General features: G+C 36.9%; 1 protein-coding gene across 1 annotated transcript in view; it reads right to left on the reverse strand.

Moving 5' to 3' along the window:
- The window catches only part of Btk (tyrosine-protein kinase Btk29A), a 62,116-nt gene that overhangs the window by 30,292 nt on the left and 16,051 nt on the right, over positions 1-15,773 (reverse strand). The window contains exons 3-5 of the mRNA XM_018003668.2: positions 5,555-5,650; positions 5,253-5,439; positions 3,803-3,949 (exon numbers count right to left, since the gene is read on the reverse strand). Of these exons, the coding sequence (XP_017859157.1) occupies positions 3,803-3,949; positions 5,253-5,439; positions 5,555-5,650 (430 nt within the window). The remainder of the gene's footprint in view (positions 1-3,802; positions 3,950-5,252; positions 5,440-5,554; positions 5,651-15,773) is intronic.

Genomic DNA, 15,773 nt, shown 5'->3' on the forward strand with positions numbered 1-15,773 from the left:
GAAACTATTTTCAAAGGCACTTAAAACAAGGCGCGCATAAATCTTGACAAGTGTGGGACACAAGGAGCCCAAGAGAGGGTTGAAAACTGGGAGAGGGAGATGGGACGCTGGGTAAGGGGCGGGGCCAACAGCATCGTAAAAACTGTGACTAGCTGTTGATTTTTGTCGAACCGAAGCATTCTTTTTTTTTTTTAATTACAATGCACGCAAAGCGCGCAGCGAAAGTCAGCCAGAAGAAGGAGAAGAACAAGCAGGGAAACGGTAATAAAAGGATGGAAACCATAATTAATTGCAGCTGGAATATGGTAAAGGCTAAGAGAGTGCCAAAGAGAGAGAGAGGGTGGAAGTGGGAGGATGAAGGCTGCAGCTGATGAGGTGAGGCAAGGGGCCTGATTGCGCGGGCGTAGCTGCGAAGAGATTGCGCCCATTGACAGGCTAATTTATTGTAACGGCAACTGACATGGCAGGCTGCAGCATCCTCCACAGACAAAAGGCCACTTTCCTTGTTGTCGCTGATAAATTGGCAGCGAAGTGCGACCCGAATTCGCCCCAACGAAAAAAAAAGCAGATTTTTATAAAAGTGATCGCAGCAAATGACTTGCCGAAAAAAATGCAGTCTTAACGGCTTAACTCGAAGACACGCCCACCGCTGCCCGCCTCTTACACTCTCACTGTGTGCCTCTCGCTTCCCATCTGTCTCGCTCAACTTATTAAGGGTAGTCCTCAATTAAGAGACAATGTTCGTTATGCGGGCCACAGATGCCAATGCTATGGCTATACCTAATCTGATCTCATAAAATTGTGCGATCTAAATCTGCCTGTCAAACTTGACAAGGAGTACCAAAATAATTGCTCCAGTTGATGGGAAAAGTTTCCTTTTGTCTGGGCATGCACACAGCTGTCGCACGGCTCGAACTATTGTATGAATGGGGTCCTGGCACTCCTGAATGTAATGTTTAACAAATGTGACAAGCCGACACAATTTAAATGAGCGTTAACTGAGGGAATTATAAAGAGAAAAAGGGGTTCCCAAATTGACAATCGGTTTAGTTATTTTAGGTGTTTACAGGGTTTTACAGATTCCCCGTAGATAGCGATAACTGAAGTAGCATGTGGAGGGGACAATTTATTGAGCTGTTGAGATGCTCAGCTTCTGCCTTTTAACCAGTTTTTATTTTTGAAATTCCTTTCCTTTATAAGGTTCACAAATATTGTTTTGTAAAGAGAGGATATATTTTTACTAAATAAATGATATTTTTACTGCGATTAAAGATTCATTTGACTAATATCATTGAAGAATACCTCTTGAATAGTGCCTGAACAATATGTTTCATGAACTTGCATAATACCAAAGAAGGAATAAAATTATGATTACTGAGATATCCTGATGAGACTCCTGATCTCTACGCTGATATTCTATTCATTCTATGATTTTTTCTTATATACAAAGATATATATATGTAAAAGGAGTCTAAAGTAAGGTTGCTATATAGATATAAACAAATATTCTTCTATTTTATATTCTTCTATTTATACAGCTAAAACTTCATTAAGCCCAACATTTTCTTATCAGAGGCACGTATAAATTGGCTTTCACTACACAACATTTTTAGAGACTATCTTTATCGTTCCCCGACTCCTTATACAGTTTTTAGGTCGAAATCATCTGGAAAGTCCAAAGATAACCCTTGGACCGAACTTAAAGCAAAGTTCATTCTATCTGAGAGAGACATATCATGCGTGAATAAACAGCGATGCAGATGATGATAAGTGATCTTTGCCACAGCAGCTGCTGGCATAGCGGAGGCAGAGTTGCGACTGGAGAGTTTACCTTTTTGGCCATAGTTCTAGGAATTGGCAAGTGGTCGATAGATAAGCCAGTAGTGAAGCCGGCGATCAGGTGCCGAGATTTGCATTGGGCAAACTTTATGTTTGTTCCGTCTAAAGCTTAAACAAAGTTGGCAAAGTATCTGCCATACTCGTTGCTCATTAAGAGCTTAAGGAAGCGGCGGCACGAACGTGGTAGCCACTTCAAGTGACGAGTGGCAAGTGACAGGAGGCGTGGGGCATGGGGACATGGGGACATGGGGAGCGAGGCACAAGGCGCGAGACATGAGTCAAGTCGCCGGATGCCTTTGGACAATGTGTCAAATTGTGCAAGGCGACAGGAAGAAGAATGGAAAAGCACTGCGAATGGCAAACATGTGTGAAAACTCAAAGAGAGACAGGGAGAGAGAGTCGAGTAGAGAGAGAGAGAGAGAGAGTGTGGCGAGTGGAGAGAAGCTGCCACAAATGGTAGCAGCCAGCATTCAACATTTGCTGGCACTTCTGATGTCTACATTAGGCGCGGCCGTGCCTAATGAATGATTCGCTCTCTTTAAAAGGTGAAAGCTCAATCCATGAAATTGTAAGAATCCCTCCCTTGCCCTGCCCCCATTCGGGGCGCAGCGCAGCGAATGCCTGCCACAGTTTATCGCCACATGTTGCAATGCCAAAGCAAATGCAAAGCAAAAGAAAACAATGCCAAAACAAAACAAGACAACAAAAATTAGCTCCAGACGATTTTAAATTACCCTAACATTACAAGAAATTTCTGATAAATATAATCGTTCGTCATTTTACTTTATCTGGGCATATAAATACTACGATTTGTCGTAGAATATCTGGCAGGCATATCTTATCTTATGTAAAGCCCTAGAAATCTAAGTAGTTACAAGTTGCATCAGATAGATTGGAGCGGGGGTGGTTTGAAAAGTTTTATTTCTTTTCTTAGACTCGTAATTATCGTAGTACCATCTTTTCTCATGTTTTCCTTGCTTCATTTACAAAAAACAAGGAGATAGCATACCAAATATAGGAGAAAGAATATTGAAGAGGATAGAAGAGAACAAATTTGAGAACTTATTTAGAAGAATATAGAATATATAGAAGATAGAATTTTTAACTTAGGATAGAATATAGCATATACAAAACAGAATATATAGAAAATATTTTATAGACAATACACTACATAATATATATATATATATATACATATATAATATGTAATATAGAAAAAAGAATTTGGAAGATAATGTAGAATATAGAAGATACAAATCTAAAACTGGAACATCTAATATAATATATATATATATTATATATATAATATATATATAAAAATTTTTTCATTCGTAAAAAAACAAGGTCTAGTTTTTTTTTTTAACCAAAAACCAAATCATTTCATTTATTAAATATGAAATGCTTCAGATAATAAACTAATAAAATATTTTTCTCCTTTATAATTTCCTTTTTTTTAATATTGCAATGATACCCAAACTACAAGTTAAAGCCTTACAAAAAAAATGTTAGACATTAAAAAATTCTGAATAAACAGAAAATATAATACATTTTATTGCCCAAAAGTATTTCACATTTGCTGACAAAGTCAAAGCATCCTACTTAAAGGGCATTCGCATTGCTCTACTCTCAGTTTATTTTAGGGTATTCCATATGTTTGCCCTCTGCTAGGTCTGTCAGTGCGTAGCCCCCGTTCCAAACAATATCCCAGACTAGACTATAAATAGGCTACACACAATGGAGAGTCAGAGAGGCAAGGGACAGAGAACGCAGTATCTGGAGTTGGTTTTGCATAGGTCGGGAATCTTGGATGTGCGACAATACAAGAGAGTAAAGAATGATGACGAGGAAGAGTTCGACGAGGAGACGATAGCTGCAGTCAAGCACATGGGGCAGGTGGAGTGCAAGCGAAATTTACTGCTATGCAGCGTCGTATTTCCACTCATATCGATAATTATTTTCTTACTTGGATTATTGTTGGCCTCGCGCCAGTGAGCGGCAGCTCGGCAGCCAAATGTGCTACGGGCTGTGCCCTTGCAGCAGCTCCACTTCTTGCCAGACCAGAGACCAGGATGATATCGATATGATTTCGGTGTATTCGTATCCTCACAGACTGCAACGAATAAAAGAAGAAGAAGAAGAAAAATAAGTGCTAAGGAGCTTGCCAGCAATCAAACAAAATTGGAAAAAGAGTAAAAGCTAAAAGCTACGACCCACACAGCTGACTTCACAGATTTGGGTTAAGCATCGTTATTGTTATTGTTGTTGTTGTTGTTGTCTGGCCTGGATGACTCCCAAGGCTTCGATGGCACCATTGATGGCTTATCGTGCCACAGCGATTGGCAGCTGCTGCATCTGCAACTCTTTTCAATATGCCCTCGAATCATATTAATAATCTACAATAGCGGGTATATTAGCACCAAGCATGTGGGATACACCGAATAACTGACGTACCCATATTAGCATATCTCAATTTGTATATTATTTATTAGGTTTTTTTTTTGTGCTAGATATCGATATCAAACCGATCTTTATCGATATATATCAATGTATGTTGCAGAAAGTAAAGGGAGCTAAATTGCACCAAAATTACTGATTTTTCTATGCCAACTCGTCTTAAGTAAAAAAGCATTTTCATTTATATTTATATTTATATTTATTCGATAATTATCGAAGCATCGATAATTATGAGCCTAAATATGTATTACAATCGAATCTATTCTATGTGTGAATATAATGATTATTAGCATAAGCTTGAAATCGATACATCATGTATCGATAACATAACCTTATCACTTATGAAATGTGATATCTGCTATGAATTAAAGAATTAAAGATATTAAAATTGACTCTTTTTGTAACAAATACAGATATAATGCTTCTTAGTATCGATAAATATCGATGCCATTGCCCTGCCTTTCTCTTAATCAATTTTAATAATATCTCGAGAATTGATTTATTCAATTATTGTAACTAAAGTGCCAAAAATATCCATTTACCTAGAAATATTTATAAGACCGAAAATTTGCGTCTTTATAACAGATCTGATATAGCACTTTCATGCATGTTTTCCTAAGATCAATCATATTTGTCGTCATAACAGAGCTGATATGGCACTTCCATGTAGAATAAAATGCTCGCCAATTTTTTTTTTCGCACTAATCACTATAATCGATAAATATCGAACAGAGTGTTCTATTTATCTGGGACAGGCAGAGCTAGAGCAAACAACTTTTTCATTTCAATAACAAGTTTTCCAAGTTTATGTTTGTCATTGCTGTGCAGCCCTACACGAGGTATCTGCTGGTCGAGCTGTTTCGTCTCTTGAGTACTCTCGATTTTTAGGTTTTTTTTTCGGGTCATCATTGAAGTTGCGCGCGACTGCTGGAGCTGTCGCTGTCGCCGTCGCTGCTTACCTTGTCGTATCGCTCGTATCCACTCGCTGCGCTCCTTCTCGCTGTTGGCTATCACGTAGAGCGTGTACTGGGGCACGGCTCTGCCCACCAGATGCTGCCCCTCGCCCAGATGCTGTTGCTCCGCCGCCTGCTGCTGTGCGGCTGTCGTCGACGTCGTCTCGCAGTAGCCCACTTGAAAGGGGTAACCCTGTGTAGGTAATTGGTTGGGCGCATTTCAGCAATGCGTTAATGTTAATGTTAATGTTCATGTTAATCTCAATCAAAATCTTGTACTCCCGCTCTCTTTCTGCCTTTGTACTTACATCCGGTGCAAAGGGATCGCCGCCCTCGCCGCTAACTGTCGCCTCCTCGACGAGACGTACGCCCTTCAGATTTATTCGACCGCGTTCACGACGTCGCTGCAGGGAGTAGAGTAGAGCAGAAGGAATTGAGTATTGAGTATAAGGGTTTAAGTGGCAAATCGGTTATAATGGCTACTTGGAAAGGACTTTGATCTGATTAAGAATTTATGCAGCTCGAAGATGAGCCACAGCTGTCCTATTCAGCAAGCGAAACTGTTTGGAAATCGCACTGAATACGTTAAGTGATGAAACGTTTATTTAAAAGATAATTGCATCATATAAGGATTATTATATATAGGTAATAATATGAGTTGTTTTTGAGAAAACACTAGCTGCCATATTGTGTGGTACATAAGCATTTACGGTATTTGCTTCAGCCTGTAACATGCCTCAACAAACTCTCATTTAAGCCCCATCGAAAGCTATTTGAAGTGAAGTGAAGTGAAGTGAAACCCTCTAGGGTGGAAGCTAAGATTCTATCGATTTTAAGAACAGAAACAGCTCTGCTCAAGAGCAGCTCCTTGCCAGCGAAATGCAACTGGTTGTGCGAGGCAGGGCTTAATAAAGTGCCACTAAAAAATTCGTCAACTCTTTTTTTTCGGGGTTTTTTTTTTTTTTTTGTGGGCCTGGCATTCCACTTGACGGCACTTAAGTGACGTCCTGGCTGCTGGCTTCCCTCACGAAGGGTAATTTTTGCACGTGTGCCGAGCACCTGGTGGAGGGTAGAGCGCGGGAGTGGGGAGTGCGGAGTGTGGGCTACCCGACTGACTGGCTCAATTTGCGCTGCAAGCGCAATTAAGTCAACATAATTGGCCTAATTGACTTGACAGGGCCTACATAAAGCGCGACAGGGGAAGCCCTAAGAAATTGCTTGGCTTTTTCTTACTACACTCACATAGATGGCCTGTCTTCTTTGTTGCTTCTTTCTTTTGTATTTCACTTTTTTTTTTGGCTGATTAGGCTGAGCGCTGGAGGAGTAGGTGCTGGAGCTGGAGTGAACACACGCAGCGTGGCGTCATCGAGTGACAACCTAGAGATAAGCACGTCGTCTTAGCGTCGCTTTGCTTATCGCAAAACCAACTGACAAACGAAACAAAGAACCAAAAAAAAAAAAAAAAGAAGAATCTACAAAGAATAAGCAGAGAAGCCTTCAGAAGCCGAAGCAAAGATACTCTTACATGGGCACTATAAGGAATTAATTGGTGAGATATGCTCGCACTTCAGGTGTGCTGGAAGTTATATGATATAATAGGAAGTATTCTCTGGATTTGGTGGATATCGATTGAAATCGATAAAAGTTTGATATATACGAGATTATGCGATTAATGAGATATATTTAAAAGTTTTTAATTCCAATAAAAGCAGCACATATGATCACGTATAATCTTTAGAAATTGAGAGTATATATGATATATATGTTATAAAGTAATATAGTAGAATATAGAATATAAAGATATATATATAAATCATATATTTTCTATATTTTATTATTATTAAGGCCTTTATATGTTTAATATTAAATTTTAATGAACCAATTTATCGTTTCTAAGGAATAGCTTTCACAGTCTGTATAGAGTATATATAATATATATATTTGTATGATAAGTATTGTAGCTTAACATTTGGTTTGCGTTTTGTGTAGTGCAGCACTACAATTTCAATGCTTGCATAAAAGGTTTATCTAATATTTCTTAGTGAATATTTCTTATCAATTTCAGAAAATAGTTTTCATGCCATAATATTGCTATACAATTTGACAAAAATGTAAATTTCAGCAACAAATTTCCATGGCAGCTACTATATGATATAGTACTTCGATCTGTTCTAATTCAACATATATCGAATCCCTCACAACTATCAATAACTGTCACAAATTTCATTGCATTTGCTTTACTAACAACTGAGCTCACATAGATCATATCAATCACAAATATCAAAATACCCGCGGCGAGTGTATCAACGAAAGAGAAAAAACTTCAACTTAAGCAAAAGGCAGCACAGCGACAAAGTTGACACAAAGACCTCAAATAAACAAGCAGCGATTCCACAACACAAAAACTGAAGAACGAAAAAAAAAAAAAAAAAAAAAATCAAACAAGAAACACTTTAAAGCAACGAAAAAAGGCATAAAATAAAAAGAGGCCGGAGGCAGCGGGTAAAGCACTTGGGGTCAGTAATCAAGAAGAAGAAAAAAAATTGAACTTCCTTCTCGTCTCGAGTTGATAAAAAACTACGAAAATAAACAACAACAAAAACAAATACAAAATTGTAAAAAAAAATGAATTATTTGGGTTAAACCAAAAGCAAAGTCTTAGAAAGAGAAAGGAAGAGAGAGAGAGAGAAAGGGGGCAATAGATGAAAAACAAAATCAACTTGACAGGCAATTGAAATTGAAATGGAAATTGAAACGCACTTGAGCCATGCGTGCATTCAATTGGCGCTAATTTGTGAAGAGATTAAGCGAGCGGAAGAGAACGTTCTTTATAATGATTAACTAGCATGATCATGGTAATTAGCTGATGCGAATGAAATAGCTGCTATAGTAATAATAGATAATCATGATAATGAGATAGTAGATGTAGCTGGGGAAAGATATATGCACATTCCGAAGAAAGTAAAATGAGAACAAAATATGAAATTAAACTTGAGCAATGTACTTGGAATTCTATTGAGAAATTAGGTCATCTGGCATGAGACCTATTAAAGAAATATTGTTTATACGTCTACAATTCTATGCTGCATAGGGAGTAATATCCATGTGATAGAGTTAGGTGATGATATATATGATATATTTTAAGTATACGATATTCAGGATTGCTGTTAAAGGAAAGCTAAATCGTATAAGTTCTAATTTAGCTGTTTTCTTTAGCTACTGGATTATCAGATATTTCAATGGACCAACCGAAACTTTAACCCAGTAAAAGCCAACTATTAAGGCATTGCCAGACCTTTTCAATTTCCCTATTCCTTTTATGTTACCATATAAGCTACAAAGAGTGGGCGTGTCAGGCACAAAAACCAAAGAAGAGTTACAATTAGAACGGAAATATCCGGCGAACAGTGGCTCAAATGCCGTAAACTCTGTCTGTCTGTCTGTCATTCTGTCATTCTGTCAGTCTATCAGTGTGTATGTGGCAATGTTGTCAAAGCTTCTGATGCTTCCTGCTCGTTTGCAAGTTGTGCCATATTTTCCGTGAATAGAGCACAAACTGGGCAAAATTAAAAATGAAGGAAATAGAAAATAGAAACCAACTGGCAATTGAAATGGAAATGAAAGATGCGAGTGAATGAAAATTTATGGCCAACTTGTGCATATGTGTGTGGCATACTAGTTGAGAATCATGGCGAAAACTTTGCCTTGAGTTGAATGAACTCAAAGATGGAAGTGCGCGTGTGTCTGTGTGTGCGTGTATCAGCGTGTGTGATGATGTTGTGTGTTGCAAATTGGCAAAACGCGACATGTGGCAGTAATAAATGGAAAAATCGAGTGGGTTTGTTCACTGAAAGCGCAGCTGTTTGTGATTTGCATACCACGAAGCGAAGGGAGCAATTAAGAAGATATAGACATAGAAAAGCGAGAAAGAGAAAGAGAGAGCGAGAGAGAGGCAGCTAGAGAACAAGGGCTATATAAGGTAAATTATGGAAAGACGATGAAAAAGACAGAAAGAGCAAGAGTGAGGATGATAGAGAGAAAGAGAGAGAGACAGAGAGAGAGAGAGAGGGAAGGAAAAAGAAGAAAAATTACTCATTACTCTTTTAAATGAGGGGAAAGATGAAAAAATAAGAAAAATAGAAATGAGGGATAAGAGAGAGGGAGAGAGATATGTATTTAGAAGATCAGAAGAAGAGAGAAAAAAGAGAGGGAGACAGAAAGAGAAAGGAGAGAAAGAGAGAGAGAGAGATAGAAAGGGATACAGAGAGAAAAAAATGAGGGGAAAAAGAGAGAGAGTGAGAGAAAATAAGGGAAAAGAGAGAGTCAGGGAAAGTTAAAGAGAGAGAGAGCTAGAAAGAAAGAGAAGACGCATAGAGAGATTTAGAGCCAAAAGAAAGCATTCCATAATATAGGAAGAGAGTGAAAGGGAGACAAAAACAAAGATATGCAAAGAAAGAGAAAGATATATGTAAGAGAAGAGTCTACATTAGTCTAAACAGACTCTATCAACCGCAATTGAGACTTGAATCCAAAAGTTAAAAGTGAAAGTCAATTAGTGCAACACAAAGATTAATCACCTTTACTTCACATATAGTTAACTTCGCACCCAAGGGCCGACAAAAATCAGGTGTTGAAAATGATGGGCCAACCAAAAAAAAGAAGTGTTGAACAATTACAAAATGCGTTTGCCTGAGGCTCTGGCCAAAAGGGTTTTACGGAAATGAAAAATCTGTCAACATGAATCAAAAGAGCGTTGCCAGCTGTTTCCATATACCCTGTAATAAAGTAGGAGCTGAGAAATTTCCTTTGCTCTTCTATTTCGGCCTCTTCAATTTTAGCAGAAGAACATTTGTATTTCTTATAATTCTCCTTGAACTCTGTTCTTCATCCCCAATATACCCTTTTCAGCCATTAACTTCATTACAGGGCATTCCCAGAGAACTAAATCTTCACACAAGTTGAGCCGAGGTCAGCGTTGAATAATTTCTTAGGGCACAGAGAACTCAATGTTCCTGTTGAATAGTCCAAAGTTGCGCTGCAATTTTCGCGACAAACAAAAGCAAACAAAAAACTTCAAGTAAAAGGCAAAGGAGAAGAAATAAGCGACAAAAAGTAGATGAAAATAATAAGAGTAACACAATATGCTAACAAGGACAACAGAACAGCGTGAAACACGAGACGTGGCCGGGCAAGGACCTGGCGGAGCCTTTGTGAGGCAGCCAGGTAAAGCAGCGGCAAAATGGTATTCAAAGTGCAACAAACACCTGCGCATAATTGAATCAAGCTGTCAAAGCAACAGCGGCGACAAGTGCGACAGGTAAACAGTGAAAAGGAGCGAAAGGCGAAACAAATGCGAAACGAAATGCGTGCAAAGGCGAACAGAAAATTGCAATTGAATGAGAAAATGAATTGAAAAGTATTTGTAAAGGCCGACAGCAACAGGATGTGGAAGCAAAGAGAAAGAGAGAAAGGGTAGATTGAAAGTGAGATAAACTGAGAAAGAGAAATGAAGAGAGAGGGAAAGGAAGAGAGAGAGAGAAAGAAATAGAAACAGAGAAAGAAATAGAAAGAGAGAACGAAGTAGAAAGAGATAAATAAACAGACAGAGAAAGAGAGAGCGAGACATAGAGATAGAGAGAGAAAGAGCAAGAGCGACAGAGAGAGTTAAGTTACTTTTAAGAAATCGATTTGAATAGAAGCAAATATTAAAAGTATTCAATGTACTTGTTAATATTTCCTAAGAATTCATAAACTCCAGCTGAAGAGTTTTATTATATTGTATTTATTTATATTTATTTCGAAATACAATAAAAATAAACTAATATATAACGAGATTTTATAAGCAGGTAAGCTTAAGCAACTCGACTTCTTATCGATTTCAATCGATTTCAACAAACATAACCTGAGCGCGTGCTATAAGAGAGAGAGAGATACAGATAGAGCTGAATTAAACCAATTGTTCAATGTATAATGAAGAATGAGATGTTATTGAGAGATCAATCAATGGCAAATGCGATATCGAACATGAATTAGCATAAAGAGAGAGAAAGTAGAAAAGAAAAACATGAGCCGAATTCTCAAATGAGATCGGAGATGAATATATATATGTAAAAGAAACCTAAATTTTTATTAAATATAAATGATAAAGATAGATCCTAAAGATAAAAGACTGTACTTAAATATGAGTAATAGAAAGCGAGTTTATTGAAAGAGTTAGGACCCTTCAAATGTTTTAGGCTTATGAAATTTTATAACATTCCGCATTTAATGTTTTGCTTGAACAGTCTCAATAATTCTTCAGTCAGCCGATTCATTGCTGGGAAAGGCAAATAATACTTATAATATTGGTTGAGGACCCTCCCACGCGTGTGTATGTTCACTAATGTGCAGCTAATGAGGCAATTCAACGGGGCCAGACAAATCAAACAAACCTACCCAGCTGAAACACTCTTTAAGCTCAGTCCCTTCAGTTGCCTTCCTGCTCCCCCGCTTCTCATTCTGAAGTGGAACGTTCCGAGTGCAAAACCTTTCAATGTTGATTAATGGAAGCCTGGCTTGCAGCATGCTGCAGCATGTTCAAATGCCAACGACTTTGAGCTGCGTAACGAATTCGAACCGAAGAGCCAAAGTCCCAATTGACAATGGATAATGAAAAAAAAAGAAATGAAATAACAACCAACTTGAATAGGCGATACGACGTCTCCAATGATTGATAATACGCCCCTGGGTGTCTTAAGAGAGCGCTGACCACATGCAGCGGGCTGCATGATTGAAAAATTGTCTCATATAAATTATAACTGTAATAAAAATGTACTTCGGATACTACAGATACAGCTACAGCGATACAAAGATACTTTGTGGAGCAGCTCAAGATACTTCAAAATATTTCTAATGGCATTCCAATTTCACGGCTCGCTGCCAACTGAAATGGAACTGGATATGGTAAAATTTTAGGATATGTGGGTGAGGGTTATGGTTATAAATATAAGGGTTTACTTGCATACCCTATACTGATGTTCAGAAAAAAAAAGATATTTGTATTTAAGAAACTCAATCATTATACTCTTCCAGTAGAATTAGGGAATAAATCGCAAAATATCGATAAACATCATTCTGATGAGATGATATAAAGCACATAGGTTACATAGACACTCAACACCTATAAATTATGACGGATGTATATTCTGATAATATCGATAAAAACCCATAACTTGAAGATTATATCGTATTTGTATTTGTAAGCAGTTGATTATTACTTTAGTTGAATATGATATAATATAATATCAAGTAGGAACAACATGAAATAGAATTATATTATGATTTCATCGCTTAAAATCGATCGATTCATTTGTTTCAATACTTCTTCAAGTCGCTAGAATATACAAAAGTTCTTATTTTTCGATATATATCGATATGAAGATAATTTTTATTATTATAATTATCATTATCATCAATAGCTTGAGTTACTTTGCTTAAGATTGATAGAACTTTACAGCGTATCTGCTAGTCTATCATTTAACAGTCAGACACTCTTACTTTTATAGCTTCTCACATGTGTTAAACTGTAGAGGCTACACAATTAGATGCACTTTTCCTATGAAAATGCAACTGAAAGGAAAAGACATTTCCACATATGCATAATTTGTGTTGAGTTTGGGCTTAGCTTGGCTTGACTCGGGTTGATTTGTGTGTGTGTGTGTGAATATAAATATATATAGGCATCTTTTAATACTTGTTAATGAAGTGAAACGAGTATATTTGTTCTTCGTAATGTCTGAAGATGTTAGAAACTAGAGAAAAAAAAACATAAAGTTTATGGACATAAACAAATGGAAGCTAGGCATATCGGAACAAAACAATATATTTAAAAATTTTGAAAACAAACATAGCTCTAAAACTTGTCAGCTATGTTAGTGTTTTACTACTCTAATTATTTTGTAAATATCATCGTCATCATCATCATCATTTAACTGTTCTTGGAGCGTGAACGCGTATTGTGCAGTCGTTGACGCCCGCTTGCAACATTCTTAGTTCACATCAAAGGACATGCTTGGCTGGCTAGCCAAGAGCTGCAGAACTGTTCTCAATGTAATTAATTTGGCGTTGAAAACATATTCAAAATGAAGATATATACATATATATAGATATATGTATATTCACTGGGTATCTTAACTCAAATGAACAGAGCTGCTGAGTCATTTCTTTTCTTGTCTGTGGCTCTTCCTGTCGCTCTCTGTGTGTGTGTGTATGTGTGTGTGTGGGTACCTATGAAGGCCGCTTGATGACTTCCTTTGGTCAGTCGCTTTCATACAAATTTGCATTATAAAATGCATATATGTATATATAGCTATTCGTATATCTAGATATATCTGCATTCGTATATTTTGTTGAATGCCTACGCTATAATTTTTAGTTTAACTCCTGGGAAAAGGCAGTTGAAGCATGAACTCCGATTTCACTGGAATTCTTTTCGGATGCATGCTCGCCTAACGATCATCAAGGTGATCTATCAACATCATCATCACCATCATCATCATCAGACTCGGTTTTTCACTCTGGGAAAAACAAAAGCGCGCGTTGGCGATCAAATTAACGATAAGCAACGCCTCTGAACATTTACAGATAAAAAGAAAAAATAAAATACAAAAAATCTGTACTCTGCAAGTCAATAATTAAATTTATAGAAACTGAAAACCCAAAAAACCTATTTGGAAAAAATTTATATAAAAAATTACTAGCTGTTTTATGACAATCTGAATGCCCTAGCAATGAGGTTGAAAGCTTAAATATTTGATTATATTTATACAGTATATAAATACAATACAATATATGCTATATAGGCTATGTATGAAGTAAATTTAAGTAGAGAGCTCATTTTCCAATTGATATTATTTATAGATGCTAGTAAATATATATTTACCATAATTTTTATTTTTTATTTTTATTTTTATTCTTTTCAAGAAATAACATAAAATATAAACAGGCCTTAAAATCTATTATAACAACAAAATCTATCATAACAAATATATATTTAAAGAAATTCGAGCTTAGCTATTTAAGACTTTCATCAAATTTAGATGTTAATTATATATCTAAATTTAATATAATAATTGAATCGAAAATTCAAATGGTAAAAAATAAGTGTCAAATATATTTCATTTAAATAAAATTGAATTTCTTCAAATAATGCCATATATTGATTTAACATAATCAGACAATATATCACTAAAGAGCCATTCCCTTTGTGTAAGAGTATATTAATAATAATAATAATGAGAAAAAATAGTGAATCGAAGTCAAAGATGCGCCGCAGATAACATCACAGAGACACACACACACATACATAAACACAGCTGATCAATCAGCCCAAAAAGGTGTGCTATGTAGTGCCCCTCACCCCTCAGCCCATCACTCACTCGCTTTATCCCCCTCGTATAAATATGAAAATCGTGACTTGAACGCTTAAAAAGCGCTTAAAACGTATTAAACAAACATATGGAAAACTTGTGTTAAAGGCCGGAAAATGACAAAGAGCACAAACGATGAAGAGGTAGAGGTGAAAGAAGAGCTGAAGAAGCAAGCATAATTGAAAGGTAAATGGATGAGGCAAGAGGAGGGAATTAAAAATGTGTAGAGGAAATTGTCAGTCATAAGGTCAAAGGCAAAGGCTGCATAAGACAAACCCAGATAGAAAGAGAAAGAGAAAGAGAGAGATGGCAAGAGTGAGAGAGTTTCGCTCGACAGCTGTGGAAAAAACCCCTACGCATAGGCATTTGGAGTTTGAATCGGCTGTCCGGCTGCCCACAATATTGAACTCTGTTTAAATACTTGCATATTGAAGACCCCTACTGGAAGAAGAAGCAGCACCACCACCAACAACAACAACCAGCAGCAACAGCAGCAGCTGTAGAAAACTCGCGGACGCACGCGGCCTTTTTCTATTTTCTGAAACAATTTGTGTTTATTTTTATGTTTTGATAAATGCATTTCATGCGCTGCACCAAGGAGGTCGTTCACTGGATATACATACATACATATACATGCCTACATACTATATTTGTATTTATAAATATATATAAACGCATTGCGACGCAGAGCCTAAAACCATAAACTAAAGTACATAAATTCCTCAAATTGTTTTACAGCAATTTAAATTGGTAATTTATATGCCTTCAACATTTTAGATCTACATCTGACTATTTTTAAATTTCAATACTTCATTTTAAATTCATATTATTTTTCTATATGTATTTCCAATTAGAATTGTCACATGCAATTTAATTTGTGCGGCGAATATCAAATCATATTTCGCTTTGCTAAATTCTAGGCAAAAATATCGCATGCGAGCAAGCACATACGTTAGAACACAAGAGCTAAAACTCAATTCGCTCTGTTTATACTATTTTTAGTTTGCCTGCCACAGGCATACGCAAACCAAAGCGAGATAGCAACAACAACAAATGCTCTCGCCGCACGCACACTCACACAGTCCGAACTGCTGCTCTCCTGAGCAAAGTGCGCTCTCGC

Source organism: Drosophila arizonae, chromosome 3 (assembly GCF_054131065.1).
Source record: "Drosophila arizonae isolate 15081-1271.41 chromosome 3, UAZ_ARI_1.0, whole genome shotgun sequence".
NCBI lineage: Eukaryota > Metazoa > Arthropoda > Insecta > Diptera > Drosophilidae > Drosophila > Drosophila arizonae.